The 26,991-nt window shown below is 34.6% G+C and overlaps 1 protein-coding gene across 15 annotated transcripts in view; it reads left to right on the top strand.

Moving 5' to 3' along the window:
- Window positions 1-26,991, top strand: part of ESRRG (estrogen related receptor gamma) — a 685,908-nt gene that overhangs the window by 652,924 nt on the left and 5,993 nt on the right. For all 15 annotated transcript variants that reach the window (XM_056815934.1, XM_056815933.1, XM_056815938.1 and 12 more), the window contains one exon: window positions 18,282-18,551. In XM_056815934.1, coding sequence (XP_056671912.1) covers window positions 18,282-18,551 — 270 coding nt within the window. The remainder of the gene's footprint in view (window positions 1-18,281; window positions 18,552-26,991) is intronic.

Below are 26,991 nucleotides of genomic sequence, written 5' to 3'. Positions count from 1 at the left end.
AAAGACACTATAAACTGAATAAAGGGAAGACTTAGATTGATGAAAATAGCATTGGAAAATGAATATAATTCATCATGTTGTACTTTAGTCATTTTCCAGTCATACCTGATTCTTGGTGACTCCATTTGGGGTTTTCTTGGCAAAGTTACTGGAGTAGTTTGCCATTTTTCTCTCCATCATTTTATAGATGAGGAATCTGAGGCAAACAGTGTAAGTGACTTTCCTATTGTCACATAATTGTCGGAGGACAGATTTGAACTCAGGGTTTCCAGACTCCAAGCCCTGGACTCTATCCCCTTAATTTTTGCTGCCGCTTAATCCACCATTTCAACATTCAGTGAGGCATACTAGCAATATAATCCCTTTGAGAAAGACCATCTTTTTCTCACTATCCTTTACTTACTCCCTAGTCACTTCCTTACCATACAGCTTATTATCATACCAATAACAAGTCCTTGGAAAGCTTAGCCCTTTCACCTCTAGAATTCTGGCCACGGTGCTCCATTGTCCTGGATTGTTCTTGCTTTACTTGGTCCACTAAATATATATAAAGGCTTGTGTATTTCAGGGCAACCCAACACTATTTCATTTAGCCCCTTGGCCAAGTCTACCCATCTTACCAAGTCTTACCCAACTCTGACCACAGCCCTGTGCTTGCCTCTTCTTCCCAGTTAAGGAACCACAATTATATCAATGTTGTCATTGCTACTAAAAAGAATGTCAATTTACCATATGATAGTTAAATCTACTATCTTGTGGACTTGCCAGGTTCCTGTCTACTTTCCTATCTTGTGCTTTCTCATTCTGTTAGAATGAAAGTTCCTTGCAACCATGAACTCCCTTTGCTTTTTTATTTACTTCCCCAGGATTTAGTAGTTCTTGGCACATAATAAGTACTTTTTTTTTATCCATCCCTTTATTTACCAAGCTTTCCTAACAATTAATATGTAATTATTAAACTTTTTATCCATTATCTTCCAAATGCTATTGCCCTTCCCTATCTTCCTGATTCAAGTAACTTCATCTGTCTGGGCTCAGAGTTCCTCCTAAGAAATGGGGGGCAATTAGATAATCTCTAGTATCTTTTCACACTGTTTAAATCTCTGATTTTAAGATCTTTATGCAAATCAAAGATCCAAAATAATATAAAATCTTAATTTCTAGCTCATTTTGGTGAAAAATAATGACAACATTTGGTAGTTAATTCTTTGTTTCTGTTATTTTTTTTAAATGGGACTCTAGGCCAAATGCCATCATAAAAACTCCCATATAGAACAACTACTACCACAACTTTGTACTTAAATAGCTCGTAAAGTATTATAAAGTACTTAATGCATCTAATTTGATAAAATGAAGGAATTTATGTTCTAAATACTAGAAAAGTTACTTGAGATTTATTTCTAAAAACTAAATCCAATAATGCACTAAATGCAATAGAAGATTGTTCAGTGATGAGGAAGTCATTACTAAATGTAGCAGGTCATTCCACTTGTGGAAACGCTTGTTGACACATCCACATCCTTATATTTCACTAAAGTTTGTCTTCTTCAAATTCCATTTATGCCATCTAGACCTAAATAATGGAGACCTAATTATCTTTCTTTTCTTAAAATTCAATTTGGTTTTATTTTTCATTCTGAATTTTCTTCTACGTCATCCTCCTTCACCATCAAAAAGGCAGGCAAACAAGGTTTATTACAAAATTATATGGTCTTGAAAATGCCCAACAAAAAAAGGAAGAGAAGAGAAGAAAAGACAATATTCTTTGAATTGCATTAGAATCTTATCAGTTTGATATCTGGTGTTAAATAGCAAAATTATAAAGATAATTAACTTTGAAATATTTTTAATGCTAATTCTTCTTTCAAATGATAACCCTTTCAAATAGTGAAAGACAGCTACCATCTTGTACCCCTGCCCAAGTCATTTTTTAAACATGTTTAAAATTTCTTTTGCTGCAGCAGAACCATTTTATGGCATGTGTTTAAGTCTCCTTACTATCTTGGTCATCACACTCTAAACGTGTTCTAGCTTGTTAATATCCTTCTTATCATTTGGTATGAATTCAGTTAAATTCAAGAGCCATTTATTTACTGTTCACTTCATACAACAGCTCCATGCCAGATGCTACAGATACAAAGTAAAAAATGAAAAATCTCTTGCCCTTAAGCAACATATATTCTGTTGGGAGAGCATCATTCAGATTTTTCTCTATCCAAGGCGGCTGCATTGAATTTGTAATGACTAATGATGCCATTAGCCTTTTTGGTTGACATGTCACCATGCTAATTCACATTAAACTGGGAAGTCACTAACTTTCTGGTCTTTTTCAATGAACTGTTTACAGACCATTTTTTACTTGTGCAATAGTTGTATTTTTGAATCTACGTGTAAATCGGAACATTTATCACTATTAAATGCCATCACTGGAGAATTGGTTCATTTTGCTAATTGGAAAGAAATATTTTTAGATTCTGAGTTCAACACATGCTAGCCACCCCTCTTATCTTCATATCCTATTCAGATCTGGTAATCATGCCTTTTTAATTGTGAGGGGAAGGAGGGCCAAAGATAGTTCTAAGGATAGTCCACCACATAGTTTTCCCTAGAGTAGCATTGATCCATTAATCAACACTCTTTTGCTGCCTCTTCTTAATTAGATTCTTAAGCCTCCTAACTTTTGTAATGATAACAACAATAGCTACCATTTACATAGCACTTACTATGCTTGTCAGTCAATGCTAACAAATATTATCTCATTAGAGGATCAACATTTAGGTACTATTATTATCTCCATTTGTCAGAAGCAAGACTTGAACTCTTGCAACCTTCTAAGTCCCGTACTATATCCTCAGAGCCAAAAAATAAGATGTACTACACTCCATTCCTTTTTTGAGTATCACTAACTGGTGGTTCAGAAAAAAATGCCTCAGATATGGTCATATAACAAGGAAATTTAAGAATTTGAAAAAGTTTCTTAATGAGATATTTGGGGGACAACATATAGGACAGATAGGAGCTAAGTGACCACCAGATGGCTCAGTGAATAGGTTGTTGGTCTTGGAATCAAGTAGCCATGAGTTCAAATGTGGCTTCTAGCTGTATTGCCAGGCTACAAAATAGGAATCAAAATAACACTAATAATAATATATTAATATATAATATTAATAATAGCAATAAATTCCAGAAAAGTTTTGAAGACAAATTCATATTTTTTTTTTATTCATGCTGTTCTTCCTACCTTTTCTGAATCAATGGATATGATTCCCATGTTTCATTGATTGAACTAGCTAGATTGTGGATAATGGAATGCTGAACCTAGAGACAGGAAGACCTGAATTCAAAATCATCCTCAAACACTTACAAGCTGTGTGGCCCTGGGACAAGCGCTTAATAACTGTTTGCCTCAGTTCTGTGAACTGGAAAATGTGGATAAAAATAGTACTTACTTGGTTGTAATGATGCAACAGAATAATATCTCGAAAGCAGTTAACACACTCCTTGCTCTCTTGTAGGCATTATTTAAATATTAGTGATTTTAGCTATTATTATGTAAATTGCCTTGTGGTTCTTCCTATTTGTACAAGTACTCAGATGTTTCTTTGAATTCTTCATAATTGTTTCAGGTGGTGCAATAATATTCCATTTTATTCAGTTCTTTCCTTTCATCTCCTGTCCCTCAAATGATAGCCATCCATTCTGTTTCCAGTATTTTTTAATCATCAAAATATCTTCTTATTCACCTCAAGACTCAGCTCATTCTTTCATTATTTTCCATTATACTAAGTATACTATAACACTTTATTGTTATTCATCCTTAATTATGTAATCATGAGCCTTGAATATAATTTGGTTATTGATTTCCATATTGTTTTGTTTGGGAATCTCCACCCCATCTTCTTGCTCTTTGGAAACATTGGATTTGGGGTGCATATTTGCTTTCATTGTTGATACCTTCCCTGCCCTTCCCTGGGCCAGTTGTATTACATTCAAACCTGTAAAGTAAATTGATCTAAGAATAGATTTTCAGATTTTACAAATAGTTGTGCTCAGGAACACTCTAGCAGAATTGCTTCTGCTCTGACCTCCTTGCTTTGTCCTAATCCATTCCTGACCCCTAGCTCCTCTTCTTCATGTTTCTTCATCTAGAAAGAGTACCATGTTGAATAATGTCCTATGTTGTATGTAAAGGAATTTTTCCTTGGCATAAAAACATTTATAGAACTTTAGATTTAGAACTCCTGTCGTCTGATTCCCAATTCAATTACTGTTATTATTTTTCCATTGCATTATCCAAAAAGGTAGCCAAGACAGTGGATAGAGAGCTAACCTCAGAGTCTGAAAGTCTTGTGTGCAAGTCTTGCCCTTGACATACTGGCTGATTAAACCTGGGCAAGTCACAACCTTTCAGTGCCTTAGGTAGTGTACTAAATCTAAGTTGTAGACAGATGCCATTCTATGTTTGTAAACGGAATTTTTTTTTTATCAAACTTTGTAGATTCTAATGAAATTATAGGTCCATTCAAAAAGAAAAATGCTGCCCCTAGACTGCCAATGATATTTTAAACCATTTAATTTACTCTCCCTAATCTAATTTTGAATTCTCTGGCTTATATCAATGAGATCACAAGTCTAGTCACTATCACTAATTCCCTCAATTTAAGAGCTACCACTTTCCTCAGCCTTTCTGAAGTCTGGCACTCTCAGTTCCCTCTGTATAGTTGGAAGATACAGCTGAAGGCCAATGAATTGAATTTCTCCTCCAAAGTGAGCCATGTTACAAACAGGCTACTTGATACTATTTTTTAATATAGCTGCCATGTGTTTGAAGTCAGCACGAGGACTAAAAGCAGTAGTCTCAGCAAGTTTTTGCTGTATCTGAAAGAGATTCTCTAGCTAAGGAGAAATCTCTAGCTGAAGAATACTCCACTTACACTTATCAAATGAACACTTCACTGTTCCTTTTAAATTTAACTTTAGATGAAAAAGTACTTCCATAAATCTAAGAGTGAGATGAGTTAGAAATACATTGTGCTAATTATAATTTTACCACTTTTAAGAAACCATTATTCTTCTTAGACTTGCAGAGTACAGTTTTAAACTTGAAATCTTGATAGCTTAAAGACTATCCATCTCTGCAGTCAATTATATTTTCCTAGTTTTCTTTTAAATTTCAAGAGTCTGTTTTCTTTAATTCTTTAAGGTATCCTCAAAAGAAGCCTCTCTTTTATCCTTTGTGATGAACATGTTCCTGAGTTTTATTCTTGCTTCAAAGTTTTTAATTGTGGACTCATCAGTGCCTAACTTGTTGGCAGGATATCTCGTTCCCCCCACTGCCTCCTGTTTCCATCGATGTTGATGTTAGGCTGGGTGACTCGTTTCTCCCCTTTAAAGGATGCTCTTATTCCTAATACACAAACATGTATATACACATGTATTTTCATCCTACCTACATTCATTTGATTTTTAGATAGCAGTAAGAAAGGAGATGTTAAGAAAGGTTTTTTTCACATCCTTTCAGAAATCCAACACATCGTTGCCTTCATGTAAGCAGCTACCTCTCCCAAGTGCCTCATCCTCTCCCCTCTGTCATCCTGAGGCAGTGTGCCTGCATTTGTGTGTAGATTTATAGTTTATCTTTATCTATGGCTTCATCTGTAGGTAGCTATTATAGCCGCCTTGCCTGGATATTGTTTGGGCCTGATAGATCTGTCTGTAGTTCATCAAAGGGGAGCTGAGTGCCTAAAAGCCATTGGGTCCAGCTGAGGATGAAATACGAGCCATCAGCCTTGGTAATGGCTGTAAAATTTCATAATTACACGGCCTTTATTACATTGCATAATGATCCTGAAGCAGTATGGAACAATTAATTAAGATTTTCAACCGTAGCTCTTTCAGAAATTAAAAGGTGCTAGTGGCTGAGAAATGGGGAAATGTCTTGTCCTAAAAGCATTAGGGATGCTTAGGAAGGACTTCCTAGATACTTCTTTTTAAAGAGAAATAGATCTACTGGTTAAATAACCAGCACCCTTATAACATTCCTATATTCTCTAATTTGTTTTAATTCCAAAAATTGAGCCTCTCAGAAACACTCTTTTGCAAAGAAATGGGTAAGTGTCCAGTTGTCAGCCTTCTCCTGTCTTCCCCCAACCCTTGGAAAATTCTATTCAGTCTCTTGCTCTAGCCATTTATCATGTTTATGGTTGTTCATCTCTACACATTAAATAAACGCTGGCTATGAGATAGGGGGGTCACTTAACTGCACACTATAGTCTACTGACCAAGAAGTTTCTCTTATGCACTCTCTTATATCTTGGGGCATTAAAATTCTTTCAAGATCTCTACATTTTGGCAGTCATCCCCAAAGGAAGACTTTTACTGTTTTCATTTATTTTCTTTGTGAAAGCAGCGTGTCAGATCCAATATATGCCTTTTCTTTTCTTTTTTTTTTTTTCATAATCTCACTCTCAGACCAGATAAAGAGTACTTAAATTTGGTGGGCAAGTGTACAGTCAATCAGTATTCTGTTAAGTAGTAATAGACAAGGCATAAGAAGTATATACATTATGGATCCACCCTATAATGTATATACAAACACATAGAAATTATGATCAGTTCTTGGCACAGTTTCTCAAATCTAGACTATTTGGATCCAAGTGGAGTGAGCAGATATTTATAATGCCAAATGCAAAAAAAAAAAGAAATAATGAAAATATAACACAAATTAATCCATTTTGTTTGTATTTTTTAGTTGCAGATTTCCTTCTGTCCATTTAACAGAATGTATTTCAAGAAATTTCAGTGATACTATTGATTTAACAACAACTATAATAATAATATCCTAAACATTTTTATGTGAATATAACTCCTAGGTATCTGGTCATATTAAGCGTTATTGTTTTTAAATTGGCAATCATCATATAACATTTTATAAATCTTAATATTTCTTTCGCGTCTAAAACTTCCCTTGGGCATCCCCATTAAACTTTGAGCAGAAAATTTGGAAAGGATTATGTGCTTCAAGGAGGAGCTGCTACTCAGAGTAAATTTTCTTGTTGAAGCATTTATTCCCTTAATAGGAATTTTCTGATCTGCTGTCATTCTTGTTCACACACTGAGTGTCACTGCCTCTAAAACACTTGTCATTCTTTAATGGAAACAAAATAGTCATTGCAGCCAGAGCCGCAATGTCATTGCACTACCCCTTGCTGCGTCGGCAATAGTGAAAATGACAGAGAGGCTCTCAGTAGGGGTAATTAAAATGTAAATATTGATATTTTATTATTTGAAATTACTTTCCAGTGCGGCATTTAATATCTCTCCATCTGTGCGGCTCTGTTTAGCGGTCACTTTAGTGCAGCTCTGGGATGCCAAGCAGCGGCTTGATCCCCGTTATGTCAAAATGCTTGTTGCTGCTTAATTTTGATATCTAATTAAGTGGAAAAGTACAGTCCACACTGTAATCCATGGCATCTTAACCAGCTGCTTGGGTATATTTAGAATTAATCTCCACTATGGAATCATCCTAATGTATGCAATTAAGAGTCTGCCGATGGCTAATTAGGTGTATTAGAATCAGGCAGCTTTTTTTTCTCCTTTTGGACTGTTGCAGACTTAAGACACTGCCTCCAGAGGTAGTCTAAATGCTACTCAAACTGAGTTAGGAAACAGTGCAACTTCTGAATAAATTCATACATGGAAGATGACAGATGCCTCTTCATTTGCTCATTTCCTTTTACCAGTGTGTGAGCAGCCCAGCCTTTTGTAATATGTAGATTTAATTGCACAATCTGAGTATTATGAAAGACAGCGAGACTGTAAGCAGTGGAGGTGTTTGGGGGCAAATGAATTAAGAAAATCCTTACTCCTTTAGACTTCAAAGCTAGAAAATTAAAGAAGTAGGGAGTTCTTTGGGCCAACCTTTCCCTTTGGAGAGGAGAGGAACAGTGGCTCTGAGAGGGTTTTACAAAGCTATCACACTTGTTCCCTACTCCTACCTTTCAGTGGAGAGCTTTTGAAGTGGATTTTTTTAGAAGGCACAGCTTGAGATAGACAGATAGAAACAGATATGGCGACGTAGCTATTTGCATACATGCTTAGGAAAGCACAGAAGTGTGTGTACCCTAACATTTTTTGACACTGAGTACATTTGTGTATGGGGGAAATTTTTAGGGTTTTTTTTTGGTTTCTGTTGATTTTACTTTGACAGAAAGATCAATTGGGGGTGGAGGAGAGAGTTGTAGAATGGGAAAGAGAAGAATTCAAAGTTAGGAATGCCTTTCCTTAGTGAGAAAATGAGAGAAGCCTATGCCAGATAGTAATGACTTAGCACTATGTGAGCTAGGGATTGGATATTCCTAAATAATGGGGGAGGGTATTCTAAATTAAAAGTCTAAATAATCTATAAATTGCATATATTAGGATGATTCCATGGTGAAGATTAATTCTAAATATTTCCAAGGATTTGGGATGCAACCTAATATTAGAATTAATGAAATTTAGAGTGAATGGAGTAGTTAAAATGTAGTCTCAGATACATAATTTATTCTCCCAAATAATTAAGTACTGTTATATCTTGTTCTGAGTAAAGTTTTCATCTCTACATCAGTGAACTTCTGAGATAGATTTGAAATGATCATTTGGTTTGCAGGCAGTTCATTCTAAACTAATTAATAAGTTGCCAGTGGGTTACTATTCCAATTGGCCCTCCAGACCTTTGATTATTAACCACCTCTAGCACTCCCCTCCTAATCTCCCCACAAAACCTATAAGAGATCCCAAGGAACATTGATATCTTTCTTCAGATCATTTACACAATATCACATGCTGAGGTATGAGTTCTTAGTACCTTATTTTATAAAGAGTAGATTTGCACATAATTTAAAAACCTATAGCTAAAACATAATTAAATGATTCAGATTCAAAGCTACCTGAGTTACTCTTTCCCTGGCTATTTGTGTGTATATTTCAACCATTTGAGTGAAATGGAACATATTGAAATTACCTTTGCCTATGAATTCCAAAGGGATTTAACTCTTTGAGACATGAAGGCAGGGAACTCTGATCTTTCTACTTACAGCCAATTGAGTTGCAATAGTAGGGAATTCTAGCCATATATAAGTGTCATCATTGGATAGAAAGCCCAGCTTTCTGTGAGAAAATATTGAGGTATGAATAACATCTCTTTTTTTTTTAATATCTTCTAATGTTCTTTTTGATTCTCATAAAATTAAAATATATGTTTATTTACATATTGTGGCTTGCTCTTAATTTTTCTGATGCCAGAATATTAAAGCTTTGAAAAGCTTTTGGCACCATACACCAATTATAATCTACTCAGTTTTAGTTATGAGCAATAGGAAAGGAAGCAATTACTATCTTTTTTTTTTCCAATCACAATTCTTTAATTATAGAATATTCATAGTAGAAGTGAACAACCTGAAAATAAGCAGAAATTGTATCGGTATTGAATAAGGAAAAAATAAATCAAAATATATTTTATGATTTTAGATTTACTAATAGGAGCATAAAAATGGTCACAATTTTTTTAATGTGATAATTTTTGTCCTTAACAAATTTTTATCCATGCTAAAGCAACATTTAGGTCCTCAATCGAGGCCTTTTGTTGAATCCTCTTTTTTCAACATAGGATCCAATTTCATTGGGTCAGTTAGGTCTAGATCATGGTAATCCAAATTATTTGGATCTATTTTGTATAGCTGTGCATATCCTTAGTAGTTGTCTTGCATACAGATTCTAAGAGTCTGCAAAAATCCTTTGGTCCTGAAAGGTACAAGCCATACTCTTCTGAAATGGTACCGATATAACAAATTTGAGTGATTTGGGATCTGCAGCAATAACATTCACTAGCTACCTATCCATTTATACAAACTTTCATTTAAAAAAAAAAAAGCTAAGTTGAATGTATTCTCTTGGGTTTCAACATTTTACCAGGTTTTACTTGGTTTCTTTTAGTATCGAATATATTCTGATTTGCCTAACTGCAATAACGGCACAGAAAGATAACTGCTTTGTAAACACATGACAGGTAGAAATCCTTCCTCTTTAGAATTATTTCATAAAGCTGCATATATACAGACAAGTTTAAAAACCTCAAACATATCTAAATGGCATTTAAATAATATTAACACCTTTTTGCACAGCTGCAGTAAAAGGTCAAGACAGACAAGCACCATCCTTGCTTTTTTGTAAATGTCTTGTTTGCTGCTTTAAAATTGCCAGGCACCTTACTTACTTAGTATTGCTAAATGAATCCAGTGCTGCAAATACTTCTGACAAGTGAGTATTTGCTTAGTAAGAATCCATTGTTCTTAATGGATTGAGATGGATATTCAGTGTGAATGCATTTTTATTGCTATGTCATCTATTTTATATTGGTTCTTAGATGAAATAATGATGATAGAAGTAAAGAACCTCATAACCTGCTTGCATGACTCTGCTTGTTTGTTTTGGTTTTTGTTGATATTCATGTAAAAGTACAATGATCAGCAAGTTTATATTTAATATTTTTAAGACAAAATTTACATTTCACAATAATATATATGTATATATATAAATAGAAGCTTTTATTCTTGTAGTTGGTAGATCATTCATTCAATATTGTACTGCAATGCATGGAATAAATGTCAGCAACTTCAAAATTCTCTTCTCCCTATTCCCCAATCTGGAAAAATCTTGGTTAGAGAAAATGAAATTATAGAGTGTCAAAATAGTATCAAATTGAGAAACAATTGGGAAAAATTAATTACAGATGCTTCTAAATAGTTAAAAAGCCACCTTGTTCTGACATTACCAAGAATCTTCTGGGAATGTGTATTTGTAAGTCTTAAGAGAAAAGCAGCTAGGGAGTATGATTAAACTGTCAACTTTAATTATAAAGGTCAAAGTAGGAATTGGTAGAGGTAGGAGAAAAGCTATTTGTTGTGCAAACCCCTTGGTATATATTTTACATAGACATACATATGTCTATGTAAAAACCTATTATTTTTAAGGGAAAATGGGGTCTTTTTCTATAGCCTGTGCTCAGAGTTCCTTTATTTTTTGCTCCCTTGTGATTTTTATTTCTATATCTATCTCTTGACTTCCCTTTTTTGTTAATCGGTAAGCAACTCTTCAACTTGGTCCTTAATGCAAGGGACTATACTAGGGAATGTGAATAGAATTAACAAACGGGAAAAAAACTCCCCAAATTCTTTTGAAAAATGTGTTAGGGGAAAGGGGAGACCACAGAAATTATGTAAAAGGATGAACTTATTCTCTAAATCTGCTGGCAAAAAATATACACATATTCGCATACCCACATGCACCTACATATATGAACCATACGTATCTTTAGAATAATTATGCAACTTTTTATAAACATGAAATGGCATCTTTCTAACTGAATTAAGCAATGTTGAACAGACATGGTTTACATACGAATAGTTTAGAAGAAGTTGATTTGTAAAAAGTTTTTTTTTTTTTAATGTTACTAAGTAATACCTGCTCTAGTTCATATCACAGTGGATAATGTTTCTGTAACATTGCTTCTGGGAGGAAATTTACTTTTTTTCTCTGATATTTAACTGTTTTATGACATTGGGCAAGTCTGTTACTTAAGCAACCCTTAGTGGGAGTCACAGATCAGTCGCAGCCTACATTGGGAGAAATGGTTTCCTGCATTGCCAGTCCTCCCATATTGACAAATCCATAGACCTTTAGCGTGTTTCTGTAATTTTCTGTAATTTTAAATGTCTATGTAATTATAAATTGGTACCCAGATTGCCAAAGTTACTCATATAGGTCCATGATGTATTGCCCTTGTATAACCTAATACAGAACCATCTTCTGGTTTCTATTCTTTCCATTTTACTACATCTTACATTACTAATTTTACTAATCTTACATTAGCCTTCTTTGTGATAGTGAAACTTGGGTCTAATTGATTTAAGTATAGTTTCTTTTTCAACTCATTGGTGTGACTTTCAAGACCTGTGTTTAGTATTCAGCTTTTCCTAAAGTGAGTTCAAAAAAGATTTTTACCTGGAAAGTTCCCTTTTGCACCTGGTATAGAGTAATGCTACACATATTTTTAAACAATTGTCCAATCTTTTTTCAAAGAGCTCTTTAGGCAATGCTTTTTTATTTTATAAATTTATAGCTAGAAGAGACATTAAGTCCTCTAGTCTACCCCCTTTATTTTACTGATGAGGAAGTTCAAGTCAATGAGTTGAGGTGTGACTTTCTAAAGGCAGTAAATATCAAAGCTGAGATTTGTCCAGTTCTGTATCCAATGCCAGACTGATTCCTTTGTTTCTCCTCTCTTCAAACATAAAGGAACAGCAATGCTCTTCTTCCTCTTATCAATTAATCAATCTTAACTTTACCACTTCCTTTCTCCAGATGAGCAAAGAGGATAGAAGCAAACTTTAAAAGGATGAGGAAGAGGAGAAAGGGAAGAGTTGATATAAAATTTGGAAGATCCCTAATCCCTCTTCTTCCTTGGAACCAGTACAGAGTATTAATTCATAGATGGAAAGTAGTGGTTTAAAAAAAAAAAGTTAAAGGGTATGAGAGGAGGAGAAGTACATAGTATCACAGACTATAGTGTTAGAAAAAGTTTCTGAATAGGAATTTCCTTCCGTCCCTTGTCTTGAATTTATTTTCTGGTTCCTAAATTGTTTCTAAATGATAGCTAAACTTTTCTTTCTTATAAACTTTCCTCCTAGAGCAAAATATAAGACATTTTATCCAGCCCTGCAATACTTACTATTGTGCTAGCAGGGAAGAAGATGGAAGTCAATTTTTTTCTAAAGAAAATAGAGGAAAAGTTGTGGGGTGTTTTCATTTTTTTTAAAAACTCACAGGTATTTATTTAATTATAAGCTGTTCTTAGTCCTAGAATATGGAACTTGTGGTTAAGTGAATCTCTAATGTCAGAGGTGAGGGGTGAGGATTCTCTCCTCTAGACTATCACTGGGAGGGAGGGAATAACCCTTTATTAAGCACCTACCATGTTCTGGGTTCTATGCTAAGTGCTTTACAGATATCTTATTCTCACAACAACCCTAGAAGGTATATGCTATTATGATCCCCATTTTTTTATACATAAGAAAAATGAGGCAGAAAGAGTTTAAGAGACTTGTTCAGGCTCAAACAGTAAATGCCACAGACTGGGTTTGTACTCATTCTAGACCTGAACCAATCTAGACCATGCCCAGTGCTCTCTCCTTTCATTTTTAAAATATCAAATATAAATCTCTAATTTTCAAGCTTTTCAAATTCATATTGACTCAATATCACAGAACTGGAAACTCTTGTGTTAAATTAAAAAAAAAAAGACCATGACTGCCATATGCAGATGAAACCTATTTGGAGAAGCTATTGCTTAAATCAGGAAAAGCAGCAAATTTCTCACAGAATCAACAAATGGCCAATAAGCAGGTCATATTATCTTGAAAGGTAACAGCTTCTCATTTTTCTCAGTTATGCTCACATCTGACACCATCCAATTGTAATTTATAAATGCATAATCAAAATTCATGAAATTTAGATGGCCAGAGTGGGAGAATGAGGATTGAAGGAGTGGCTTGGGTGGCATGTCACAAATGCTCAAGAGCAAAAATAATATATGTAGGGATAGACATTGACTCTGGCTGTTGGGTTTTTCACATAAAATACTTTTTATATCACTTGTATATTCTTGTAACTCTCATTTTGGCACTTGACCATCTGCAAGCTGCTTTACTGTAGCCCCTTGTGAGTTGGAGCCTATGAAGTCCATCTTAATGAAGGAAAGGGAAAGAAGAGTCTTCAGGAATATAAGCATTATCCCCTTCAGAGAAAAGCAGTGGTACCGCTGCAAAGAGCATTGGGCTTTGAAGGGCAGGGTGAATCTGGAACTGGGGTTTCAAGAACCTTTAACTCCATTCAAATCAGAGCATGCCACAATGACTGTGGACAGACCTCCAGGGCTATTGGCTTTCTTTTCTTTCTGCCTCCTGTCAACATCAGGCTTATTGGGCCAGGGTTTAAAGAATCAAGCTTAATCAGCCCTCTCTTTCAAAGCACTTCGTGAGTGATCTTAGTGAGTCATTACAGCATAATTACAATTCTAGTATGATATGCTATTTGTTGGAAAGTGTCAATTTTTAGTGGAACAGAGAAACTATAGTAAAAAAAACTGTGAATGAGCAAATCAATGCCATGATTAACTGATATTAGCAGAAACCCTGAAGATTTAAAATGCTAGTCCTCTAGTTCAAGAAAGCAGGAGAGAAAAGAATGCCTAGCAGGGGTTAAACTCATATGCCTGCACTGCAGCCTATTTCTGTCAACACTCAGCTCAGGAAATAAACATTTATGCTTTCTGAAATGAAAGTGTATTTTTGAAGACTAGCCGTCAGATATTTTTTGCCCTTCACACTTTCAAATGCTTAGCCTTTTTTGTAAGTTGACTGCAAAGTGCATCAGTTTGCCAGGCTAAAAGAAAATGTACTTGACAAATGCCCATGGCATCACTGTCAAGCTCATGAGCTCCTAGTAGAAGATGGTAGGAGGGTTGGCACAAAACATGCCTCCTTCAAGCCTATTACCTCAGGGGTACCTGACTCTTGAGAAGCTTTTCAATTCCTCCAAATGACGTTATTCTCAACTGTCATCTGGTTTATTTGGAGCACACTGTATTCCAGATAAACATGCTATTTAACTGCAGGTCAAGGTACAGAGTCATTCTGGTAGCAAAATGCCTGAGATACATTAAATAGCACTGACTCCAGGAGCGAGATGAAGAGAGATCAGAGTTGTCACCGATATGCATGGAATGGTCTGTTGCTGGGGAAGCAGAAATGTGCCACAGTATCAGTGTATTTTAAAATTCTGTAATACAGCTGAACATTTAAAACTATAACCTGTCAAAAGCCAAAGATTAAGATATGGTGCTGTGCAAAACCTGAAATTCAACCATTGCCACATGAAAGAAATTGGTTTCTCCATAGAAAGTAAATATTTTAGATGACCACATTCTTGAACTTGAAAGTCCTGTTACTTCTAACTCACTACTGGATGCTGTGAAGTATGCCACATGTAATTAACATTGCTGAAAATTTTATCTTTGCTCAAAATAGTCATGTTTTCTGAGGGATAATAGTAAAAGTGGAATTTACACAGCTTAATAAAAAGCACATTTTTTTTTTTTATGCTTCAGGCTTCTAGCTGCCTCCCCAGCCTCATTCAACAAAAAATTATTCAATCACTGCTTCCTTTTATTTAAAATCAAATCTACCACTCTACAAAAGAATGTAAAAGCAGCACACAAAATCAAAACTCAAATAGAGTTTTAACCTCTCTGGTGACAGTGGCCTGTAGCAGTTATTTAAGTGAAAAGTCTCTTGATTGGTCTGAGCCTACTGTGTGTTCATAAATCATCTTTTGATAGTTATGAAGGACTGTCTGTGACATCATCTTGCTCCCAGAGGAATGACATTTGAAGGGTTAAAATGAATCCTTTTATTTAGTCTGGCATAGAAGAATTTGGTACTATTTTTGGAAAGTTTTCCGTTATCCTAAATAGTTTGCAAAAGTTATATCTTGAGACTTGTGAAATTGAATTGAGCACATTATCAGAGCTGTCCTAACCTTTTGTGCTATACCTAAAAAAATATAATCTTTTCCCTTCTGCTGCCCCATCTTCACTTTTATTCTTTTATCCTTTCTTTTTAAATGTTGGAGAGGAATAGAAGGTGATGGGGGTAGGGCAGCAAAGGGAAAACTTGTAAGTTTTCAGAAGGGGAAAAAACAGCTATTGACACAAGACACTGTAGGTTCACCTTAAAAAATGAGAACTGATTTTATTGCTTTTTGCTTAATTAAACCCAACAGAAATGTGTGAAACATTGTTATGTCTGAAAAATTGTTAATTTGTAAATCACAGGGACAAAGAGGCTGGAGTGCAACTTTAAAGTTTCCATGCACGTAAATGTCAATAGAGTGCCTTCTCCATCATCAGCACTAAATTCACATTGATGCCTCTTTTCTTCTCTGTATTGATCCTTCCATGAGAACGTAGATTTGTATCTGTTAATTAATGCGTCCTGAAACAGCGTTTGTATTAATCAGGCAGATAAGAAAAATTGGATGCCTGCACCCTCCTGACAACCGTAAAAGTGCTGGCCCTGATAAAATCGTGGATGGACCTCAATAAAAAAGTTCCTCCTTCCACTCAATAAACTAATCATCCTGCTTTTAATTATTCGGCAGAAAGATGTGTGGAGATTGGAGAATGTGTAAATCTATTTACTAACAGCAGTGTCTGGGAGGGAGAATAGGGCTGTCACAAGAAGGTGCTGCAGGCTACATTCTGTCCATCTGCCACTGCAGGAAAACTGGTTCTTGGGAGAATAAAAAGAAACGGGAAAAGGAAGACTTGATGTAAATTTCTGTTTATGTGTATAACCTTGCAGATCATTTATTCTCTCTCCACTTAATCAAAAAAATTACTTTTTATTCCTTCTTGCCTTTTTCCTAGTCCTAGATTTTGGATGAACATTGAGAATTTTTTTGGTGGGTGGTATTTAGGAGTGAGTTTACCATTTATGAATCTGGCAGGTCAGTAGTGAAAAATGAAATCAAATGGCATTAGATCAGTTCCAGGGATAAAAATGCACCTGTGCATTAAATCTCTCCTTAAAAATCAGTCTGTTTGAGGAATCTCCTCTCAAAACCAGGGTACACAGGATTAGTAGTGTTGGGATATACTAATTTTGCTCTTTATGGGGCTGAGGATTACTCCAAAAGAAAAGAAAAGAAAATTGGACTCAGTCAACCAGTTAAGAAAGTGCCTTGTCAAAGCACATGTAAGCTTCATAAACAACCAAATAAAAGGTCTATACATGCCTTAAGACCTCCCCTTAAGAAAAGCTTGACTAATCCCCTTTGATGATTTTATTAAGTACTTATGGTTAATGGTGCCAATTGGCAAACAGCTAGACTTTCACTACAGGCCAAGAAATAATTTATTTTTGCCTATTGTTCTGTGTCTCCAAAGTGTTATTGAGGATACCACTGATTTTATATAGAAAAAAAGCGTTGGCAAGAAATATTACCTTGGTGGAAAGGAAAGGGTGTACAGTTATTTCTTTAGTGATTTTATTAGAAAGTGTCTTAAAAATAGAGGTAAATGAATATTCATTAAGTTATAGTACTCTGGTTTTTTAATAAAAATTCTATTCAGATAAAAATGATCACAGAATTGTACTTCACAGATCTTTCATGTAACAGTGCTATTTGCTACCAAATTCCTGAAAATACTATACTTAAAAAGGACCGTGTCTGTTTTCTAGGATTCTAGTACCTAACAGGTTATTGATCAAGCATCTTCTCTGAAAATCTTTACATATGCTTATTCCTCCTAAAGTATAGTTACTATCTACATGAATTAGGCTCATTATCTTAATTCTATCATTTTATTTTATCACGATTAAATAAAACTTTTCATTGTGTATATTCTCACAATTATTTGAGAAGCAGTTAGCTTGTGTCAACCTGAACAGATATGAAGTAGAGAACAGGGAATGCTCAAATGTTTCAATTTAAAGAAACTTCTTTAGTATCCTGGATATTTTGAATAGATTTTTTTTGGCCAGAATTATCAGGATAAAAGCCCCCTTTTTAGACTGTGTGAAGTTACAATTTGGAAACATGTATTAGTCATCTCAGTCATTACCAGTAAGAACAAGATTGCTAAAGCAATATGGCTTCTTCTCTCTAATTAATTGTCTATGACTCCAAAATGGTGTTGTTTTCAAATCAAAATGAATTTTGCTCCCACTCCACCCCTTCCCTTCTTTCATACCCCTTGCCTTCAGTAGCTATAGAATTAAAAATGTTTCATAAATGAGGCTTCTGGGAAACCTGTGTCCAATTTCTTGGCCAACAATCACGTGTCTCCAAATCTCACATCCTTCTTTTATTTAAAGATCTCAGGTATAGTATGCTCAAATAAAAGTATGAAAATAGTTTTTATTTCATTTACATCTCCACCCCTTGCCATGCCTATAAATCCCATGGGAAACACTCTCAAGGTGAAACTGGTTTGTAATTTTTACTTTGCCATTCCAAGAATAATACATGTAAAATGTAGGAGTTTTTAAAGAATCACATAATGTACTGAAGCATAATCTATGTACCATATGAAATTAATATTGTATTACAAAGTTATGGATATATATATATATATATATGAACACTCATAAGTAACATTCTCTTCCTATTTCCTCATTTAGGTTTCTCTACTTTGTCTTTGGCTGATCAGATGAGCCTTCTGCAAAGTGCTTGGATGGAGATTTTGATCCTTGGGGTTGTATACCGATCACTTTCTTTTGAGGATGAACTTGTCTATGCAGAAGATTATATTATGGATGAAGATCAGTCCAAATTAGCAGGCCTCCTTGACCTCAACAATGCCATCCTGCAGCTGGTAAAGAAATACAAGAGCATGAAGCTGGAGAAAGAAGAGTTTGTCACCCTCAAAGCTATAGCGCTTGCTAATTCAGGTTGGCAGAATGGCATAATTGTTGCTACATTTTTCATACATGTCACCCACACCCTCCCCTTTTCCTTTATCTCCTTCTGCATGGTTTTGCTCCAAGAAGCTTGGAAATCATTGACAAGCTACATTGGGAAATTCAACTTAAAAGCAAAATTTGCTCTTTTTTTTCTATTTTGGGATAGTTTTAAAGTTTATAGAGCCCACTTAAAGACTTGGAAATTTGCAGAGTGAAAACATTTTTTTTAAAATAGCATCAAGCAAGCATCCTCAGGAATAACTATAAACCTAGCTCTGTTGACTTTCAGACAAGACGGTACAAAGGAAAGAATAGTGGATTCTCACTCCAAAAATGTATGTTCAAATCCCAGTTTTGCTACTTATTTTTGTGGCCACAGGGAGGTTACATTAGACTTTGGGTCCCAGTTTCCTTATCTGCCAAATGAATAAATTTTCTCTTAAAATCCCTTCACTTCTAACCCTATTATCCCTTGTTTCATAATCCATCCCTATAATGTGTGTGTGTAATTATTTGCCTGCAAATTGACTGTTGGTAATAGAGAAGAAGCTATATTATTCTCATAGCTACCATTTTGTTGGGAAAATAAGAGGTTTGCCATTTTTAAATGAAAGAAGCTTGATAAGCTTAATAAGCTTGAGAATTATTGTGAAAATCACTTATTGTTTTAGCATATTTCTCTCAAAGATGCTACCTCTGCAGAAGGGGTTAAGAATTACTGAAAGAATTTTTCTCTACATTTAAACTTAAAAGTGCTGAAGCAGGAAGCAATGTCTGATAAGTAAAAATCGTTGATGCTTTGTTGTTTTTTCTTTTGTGTCTCCCCTAATGCTTTATTGTGGTCTTAAGTCCCTTTTAGCATTTGCATAAAGTTCAGGATAGATCCCTCTTTAATGACGTGCCGATCATTAGATACCTGTGTGTCAATAACATGCTCTGATGCTATGTACCATTGACAGTCACACCGTGCCCCTCCATCTGCTTTTGTTTTGACCCTATCTTTGAACTTTATCTTGGTTGCTGGCCAGTAGTTTTCCCTTTAATTACAAGAAGGAAACTGTCAATAAAATCTGTTAAATGGGATGCAATGAGTGGCTTGAATGGGCGGACGGCTATTTGTTCAAATTCTGCAGCATTCAAGGTATTGACAGTTTGTTTTCTGGGGCCATATGTGACGATCAATCTCAGGCTGGGCTCAGCCGCGCTGAAAAATGAAAAACCAGATTGCTTTTGCTTACTTGTGGATGACGACTTTGTGATTTGGCGCGGTCCTAGTGAGATGAGACCTTCTGCCCAAATTGCCCCCCTGAGAGCCAGGGACGCGTGACTGTTTTTAGAAATAATTTTAATTGATTTTGTAATTAACAGTTCATCTACAATATTGATGCATGAATCCTTGGACTGATAGGAGGGAAATTGTTTTCAACAATGAAGTTGTACTTTCCTATCTGTCTTTGTAATGGAGTTTAGCATTTTGCACTTTTAATTGGGAACATGGCCTCACAGTGGCCCTTTTCCCCTCTCCTCAATAAAAAGTGAATATTACATATTTTTTTAGATGAAAAGAGAGGGCATAACACACTTGAGAATCTCTTATCCAATGTACAATCTTAAAAAAAGAAATGAATGGGGGAGGGATAATAGAGGAAATCTCAAGGAAAGTTGATTAGGCATAACCTGAACTTCTCATGTTGTAGGAAAGATTCTTGGTTGATATATGGTCAAGATGCAGCTCTGGGGAGCTTTTTTACAGCTTATAATTATAAAATTGCTTAAACTTAACATTCCTAGAGGTTAGAAGTTCAAACTGAGGAGGAACACTTGACACTATATTTTTACCATACAGAGTTACTTTGAAAAATATAATTACAAATAATGCACAGCAATACTGTAACTTTACTTTTAATTTTGGTATATTTTAATATAAACTTTGTATTATCAGTCAGTATATTAAAATATTTAATGACAACTTCTGTGTTAAGTATTTTAAAGATATTTGTTATTATTTTTAGTCTCTAAATTTTGAGCCAGCAGGCTTACATTTTTTAAAAGGGAGGATCTACTTCATTTTTAGGGAGATTATTGTAATTAGAGTACTTTTACTTTAAAAATTAGTTTACTTTCTTAGAATTCTTACCTTCCATCTTAGAATCAATATTGGATATTGGTTACAAGGCAGAAGAGCAGCAAGGAGTAGGCAATATGGGTTAAGTGACTTGCCCAAGGTCACACACTTAGGAAGTATCTGAGGTCAAATTGAAATCCAGCCCCCCCTCCCCCCCCCCCCCACACACACACTCACTTTTTTTTGGCAAGACTGAGTACTGTAAAAAAAAATTCTTTAACTTTCAAAATAATTCCAACCCTTCATTATCATTTAAAGACAATGTTGGCATAGTTTTAGATTCAAGAGAAATATACACAAAAAAGAGTCTTCTTTGATTCTCTGTGCCAGTAAATTATTCTATAATTCCATTTTCTCTTCCCTTATTTAGAAGACCATGAAAAATTCATAGGTTTAACTTTGCTTAGAAATCTAGTTTATTCTTGTCAAGTGAAAATGCCAGTATTAAATTCTTTAAAGTTGTATTAGTTGTTATTAAAAGTTATATTAGCATTTAGGGAATTGGAGAGAATTCAGGAGAATTATATTTATAAAAAACCCATGTTATAATACAATTTAAACAGACATTTTAACTTTCCCTATATGTAGAATGTTTACAGTCCTTGCTTCCTAATGTGGCATTCATCTAAATTATCAGCTTATTTTAAACATCTGGCTTTATTCAATAATAATAAATGTTGTGTTTATGGTTGGGAAATAGGGAATTGGCTTCCAGATAATGGTTACCATATTTTCTATAGTCATGTTTCCTTCATATGTGAGTTCCCCAATATGTGGATTACTTAGAAGCCTTGGACCCATTTGGAAGCATATTCCCTATCTATAGATTTGCAGCCAAGGAAACAATCTATCATAAACTCCTGTCTTATTTTCCACATATTAAAGCAACTTTGAAAGTCCCCAGACCATGATTTTATAATACCAATTATTTTTTCTAGAAAGAAAAACTTACAAATGAGAGTGACTCACCAGGGCCACCATATGATGTCTCTTAAGTACTTCAACTGCTATATCTTGTTATTCTTTTGTAAAGTACTAACAGTTTTCTGAACAGTTATTACCTGTGTTATTGAAATTCATTCATTCAACAAACATTTTTTGAGCACCTACTTTATGGTAGAAAGAGGCAAAATAGCATACCCTTAGATAACTAATCTTAAAGAGTTGGAAGACCCAGTTCATGTCTTTCTTATAAAATCCTGGCTGTGTGGCCCCCAATGAGTAACTTAATCGTTCTGGACCTCACTTTCCTTATCTATAGAATGGAGGTAATCGTAGTTTTAATAATGTTAGGGTCAATTCAAATAACAGATACATTAAAGTACTTTGTAAAACTTAAAGCACTATAGTACATTTTAGCAATTATCCTCTCATTAAATTCTGAAATGTGTTTTTTTCTTTCCAATGAAAATAAATATGCTACCTTTATATTTAATTTGTTGGGGCCATGGTAGCTTTACTTGGTTTACATCTGAATAGATCTTAAAAGAAACAGCAGAAAAATGGAATATTCAGTCTGTTCCCCAAACCATACAATAGTTTTTAAAACCATTTAAAAATTTTAGTTTTACTATCTAACTCACAGGGTTGTTATGAAAATGAAATGAGGTCATATATGTAATGTGCTTTATAAGCCTTAAACTATTAGGTGAATGCAAGCTATTAACATTATTTATGGTGATGCAGGTAAATAACTTGGATCTCAGTTTTCCTCCTTCATAAAATGAGTGGTCTGCTATCTAAAACTACTTCTGATTATTAACATCTCGATTTATGAGAATGTGAAGAAAGGGAGATGATCTAGTTCTCTTTTTACCTTTCTGTCAGATTTTTCCCATTCTCCTTTGGATGAATTATCATTCATACTATCAATGCAATGTCTTCTAACTGTAGGAATTTTCCAAGGATCTAGACCAACTTCGCTCCCTACTTTCTTGGTTATTTTATCAGTTTCCATGGGTTTAAATATCACATATATAGAAATTTAGCTAATCACTTCCAAACTCATCACACCAGGCTCTTCTTGATTCTAGTTCCATGTCTCTTACAATGTGTTGGGTATTTATAAATGGATGTTTTATAAAAATCAGAAACTTATTGTGTCCCAAAATGCACTTATCTTTCTCCCCAAACTACATCTATACCAAATTTTCCTGTTTCTGTCAAGAACACCACTATTCTTCCAGTCTTCAGGTTCTTAACCTTATATTTAACTGACTGTTCACTGTTTCACTTCACAAAATCCTATCACCTACCAAATTTTTCAGTTCTTCCCCCGCAATCTATCTGCCTTATAGCTCACCTATTCTCACTACTCACACTGCCACTTCCTTAACTCTTGTCTCCCTTGTACTATTAGAATAGTCTCCTAATTGGACTCCCTACCTGAACTCCTCCCCACTCCAGTCTATCCTTCATACTGCCTTTTAAAAATTTTTTTCTGAATAAGAGTTTAGTTTGTCTTTCAAGTAAGAAGAATTTTTTCCCCAAATAATGAAAATTCATTTTCTTTTCTTCCTATGAACCTGAGATTTTTTCCATAACTTTCTAGACATCCTCGCTGGCTACCTTCCCAAAAGTAAGAAAGCCCTCTAAACTTAGCTAGGCTGATCTTCAGTTTCCAGATTCTTTTTTGAAGTCTTTCTAGCCTAGATAACCTGCTCCATGAGTGTAACCTCTAAATATCAGTACTAGGACTATGAAAATGTGTATATGCATGCTTCAAAGAACTGTTATCATGTAAGTATAGATCCGCCAATCCCTTAATAAATTTTTATCCCTCTTTACCTTAGTAGGAGTTGCAATAGTCAAAAAAATTTATCACCCTCTGGCCTGCCTGGTGGCAATCTTCTTTGAATTTAGCCATATTGGACTTTTCATAATTCATTGTATTTCCATGCCAAATTTGAACACTTTCTCAGTTGATGAGACTTGCCTAAACTTGATTTTTACTAACACAGACTTTGACAACTTAGCTTCAACATCTTTATCACATTTAAGTATCAACATAGGACTTCTATCCTTTGTCTTACCATATTACTTCATCATCTGGCTTTGTTAATTTCAAAAGATCTCAATATATCTCCTTTTTCTGCTAGGTTGAAGTCCAAGGTGGGTGTGACCAGCAGTTGTTTCAGATTATTTTGCTGAAAAGAAAATATTTTTCATATCACTACAGTCAAGTCTTTGAATGTCCAATTCTCCTAATCTTGAAGGAAGAGGTTTTTCTTTTTTCCTAAAACATCTTCCAGAATTTGAAAAGTTTCTTTATAATGTTAACTGTACTGACCAATTATTCCTCTTCTTGGTTTCCTCTTTAGGTCAAATAAGCTTTACAGGCAGTTTTAAGACCTTGGTACATTTCAAGAAATGTACCACCTTTTTTCAAGTCATTTATCCTATATACATGTCACAATTACCCATCAAAAAAAATCCCATGATTTTTGCCTCAAAAGAGTTTTGTGATCTATGAGACATATTTTCACTTCCCTTCTAGGAAGCTTACTTGTAGGTCAGAAAACCCTGGAAGAGATAAAGCTATGAGCAGAGACAGAGGGGCTTATAGGGGAAAACTATTATATATAGTTTTCAAATATTATTTTTATACCAAGAGCAACATCTTTCTTGATGGAGTGCAAGTTTGAGGAAAGTATTAAAGGAGGGGGCTGAGGATGTAAACCACTATTTATTTGCCACTTTGGTTTTTATTGAGCTTTAGCAGTTTTGAAAATCAAATCTGTTCTCAAAGTTTGAAGAATTGTTAGCTTTGATTATCTTTTTTTTTTTAATTCTAGAAACTCAGAAATTCCCAGAAAGAATACAAATAATATTTGAAGCAAATGTAGTATCATTGTCATAAGCATACAAACACATAAATAGAGGAGGAATTCTTAACCATTTTTTGTTGCAATCTCTTTGGACCACCTGCCAAAACTCATGAACCCTTTCTCAGAGAAATAGTTTTAAATACATAAAATAATACAGAATAGAATTATAAAAGAAATAAAGTCAATTTTTCCCCCATCCAAGTTCAGATTCCTTGTAATCTGTTCATACAGCCCAGGTTAAGAACTCTTTTTCTGCAGTGACTGGTTAGTGATAGACAGCACTTATCTTATTCATAGGTCTATAGCATATTAGAACTTAATGCATATGTATGCATGTTTCACTTTGTAAACCAGTCACATTTGATAATTGCATATAATAAATGTTTTTTGTTTTTTCTTGATGACTTTAAAATTATAAAAAGGCCATAGTATGATCTTTGGAATGGAAAATCACTCTATTTTGGTGTCCTTGAATGCTCTCTCTCTCCCCTCCCCCTCCCCTTTATCACTAAGCATTTATTAAGCAACTAGTATGCTAAGGGCTAAGGATAGAAAAACAAACAGAAACAAACCAACAGGCCCTTGCTCTCCAAGAGCTTATATTCTAATGAAATACTTTGTGTCCTCAGTGCCTAGCCCATAGTAATTCCATCACTGTTATTTGAATGGATTTTTAAAGTCTAAAGTTGATAAACTTTATCTCTTAGAGCTAAAAACAACCCAGAATTTTAAAATCATAACATATGAGCCCCCTAACATTGCATGGTTTTCTAATTTTATTATAATATGCTTATGTAAAATTAGAGAGAAAGAGAGATTAAAGATTTTTTTAAAAATTAGGGTTTGTTCATTCGATTTTCATGAGTTCGTAAGGGACGTCAGTTAGTATGAAGATTGGGAAACCCTGTAGCAATGTGTAAAAAGTTTAGATCAGCAGCCTTTGGTTTGAATCCTGACTCTATTCCAAAACATTTTGACCTTGGACAAATCACTTTGAACCATTCTTCTTCCCATTTCCCTTGTATAAAATTTAGGAGATTGGACTAGGCAACCCTCCTAGGCTTCTTCTACTTTGGTGATCCTAAAATCTGGATATCTAAGTACGTTTTTATTTTTTCATGTAAGTCCTATTTTAACATCTTCATTTTTGTCTGATGGTGCCAGTAGTAGCCTTTGTGCTAAATGTAGCTGGCCTTTTAATTTCTATTTTAAAAAATTTACATAGTTTCCATTTCTCTTGATTCTGCATAAATCTCTAGAGTTCCAGCCAAAAGAACAAAACACAGATCAAAACTACAGAGCCAGAACTTGAACTAGGATCCCTAATGGAGATTAATATTTTCCCCAGCAGTTTGCCAGCTGAATCATGGTCTAATTAAATCGTGCAGATTTAGTGAGTTTGCATTTAAGTATTAGCAGAATTGAGAATGGGTATAGCTGAAATGAGTTAGAATCTTTTCTGCAAATGGGAAGTTAAATTATCACAGTAATTTGATTAAATCATTTTAAAATCTTTCAAGCTAAATCATAGCCTTTAAAGAATAGTTTGAAGTCTTAATTGCTGTTTGTGAGCGTATCTCTCTGCTGTTTGTTCTTGCCTCATTTCCTATGACATACTACAATATATCTCCTAGGGAATAAGAAGACTGGGGAATGAAAAAGCTTAGGGTAAGGGTGGGAGCTGAGGTGGGGGTGGGACGCTGTCTTCAGATATTTGAGGGGCTGTCAGTGTGGCAAGAGAATTAAGCTTAGTCTTTGCAGTTTCCTAACTGGTGTGGAAATTACAGGGAAGCAAATCTTGGCTTAATGTAAGGAAAGACTGTATTTTTTGAACAATTTGAGCTATGTCAAAGCCGAGTCATAGGCTGCCTTATGACGCTCTATATGGGCTCTTACATAGTGTCCAAGAAGACATGCTCATGGATTAGTGATGCTATAGAGAACATGCATCTGTCATATTAAATTTTAGACCAGATGACCTCTTTAAACAAAAGGAAAGTTTCTGATACCTTAAGGCACAGTACCCAGTATTCTAGAATTCTTCTGAGCCCCTTAATTTGTTTTTAACCTATATAATTTTAGACCATTTAAATTTTTTTTAAATCTCTATTATACACAGTGATCAGGATAGTCATGAGGACCAATATTGGGGACAAATAGTGCCTTGTGAGTTTCACCAACTCTTTTCAGAAACGATTTAGACAGTATTACCAATGTAAAAAAATCTGTTTTGCTTAATCATGCATACTTGTTACAAGGTGTTGTTTTCCCTTTATTCCTAAGTTCAAGATAGCTGGGTGGGTGGGAGAGAAAATAAATGCTTGTTAATTGAAAAAAATAATAATTAAATGCAAATTTAAAAATGAAATAGCTAAGACAGGCAGATGACAGTATATAGAAAAGGGAATGAACAAAGAAATATTAGTAAAAAATAGAGAATTGTGTATATGATGCAGAGTATTTTATGACATTAGCT

Source organism: Monodelphis domestica, chromosome 2 (assembly GCF_027887165.1).
Source record: "Monodelphis domestica isolate mMonDom1 chromosome 2, mMonDom1.pri, whole genome shotgun sequence".
NCBI lineage: Eukaryota > Metazoa > Chordata > Mammalia > Didelphimorphia > Didelphidae > Monodelphis > Monodelphis domestica.
The sequence above is the reverse complement of the archived record's forward strand: the minus strand, read 5'-3'. Positions and strand labels throughout refer to the sequence as shown.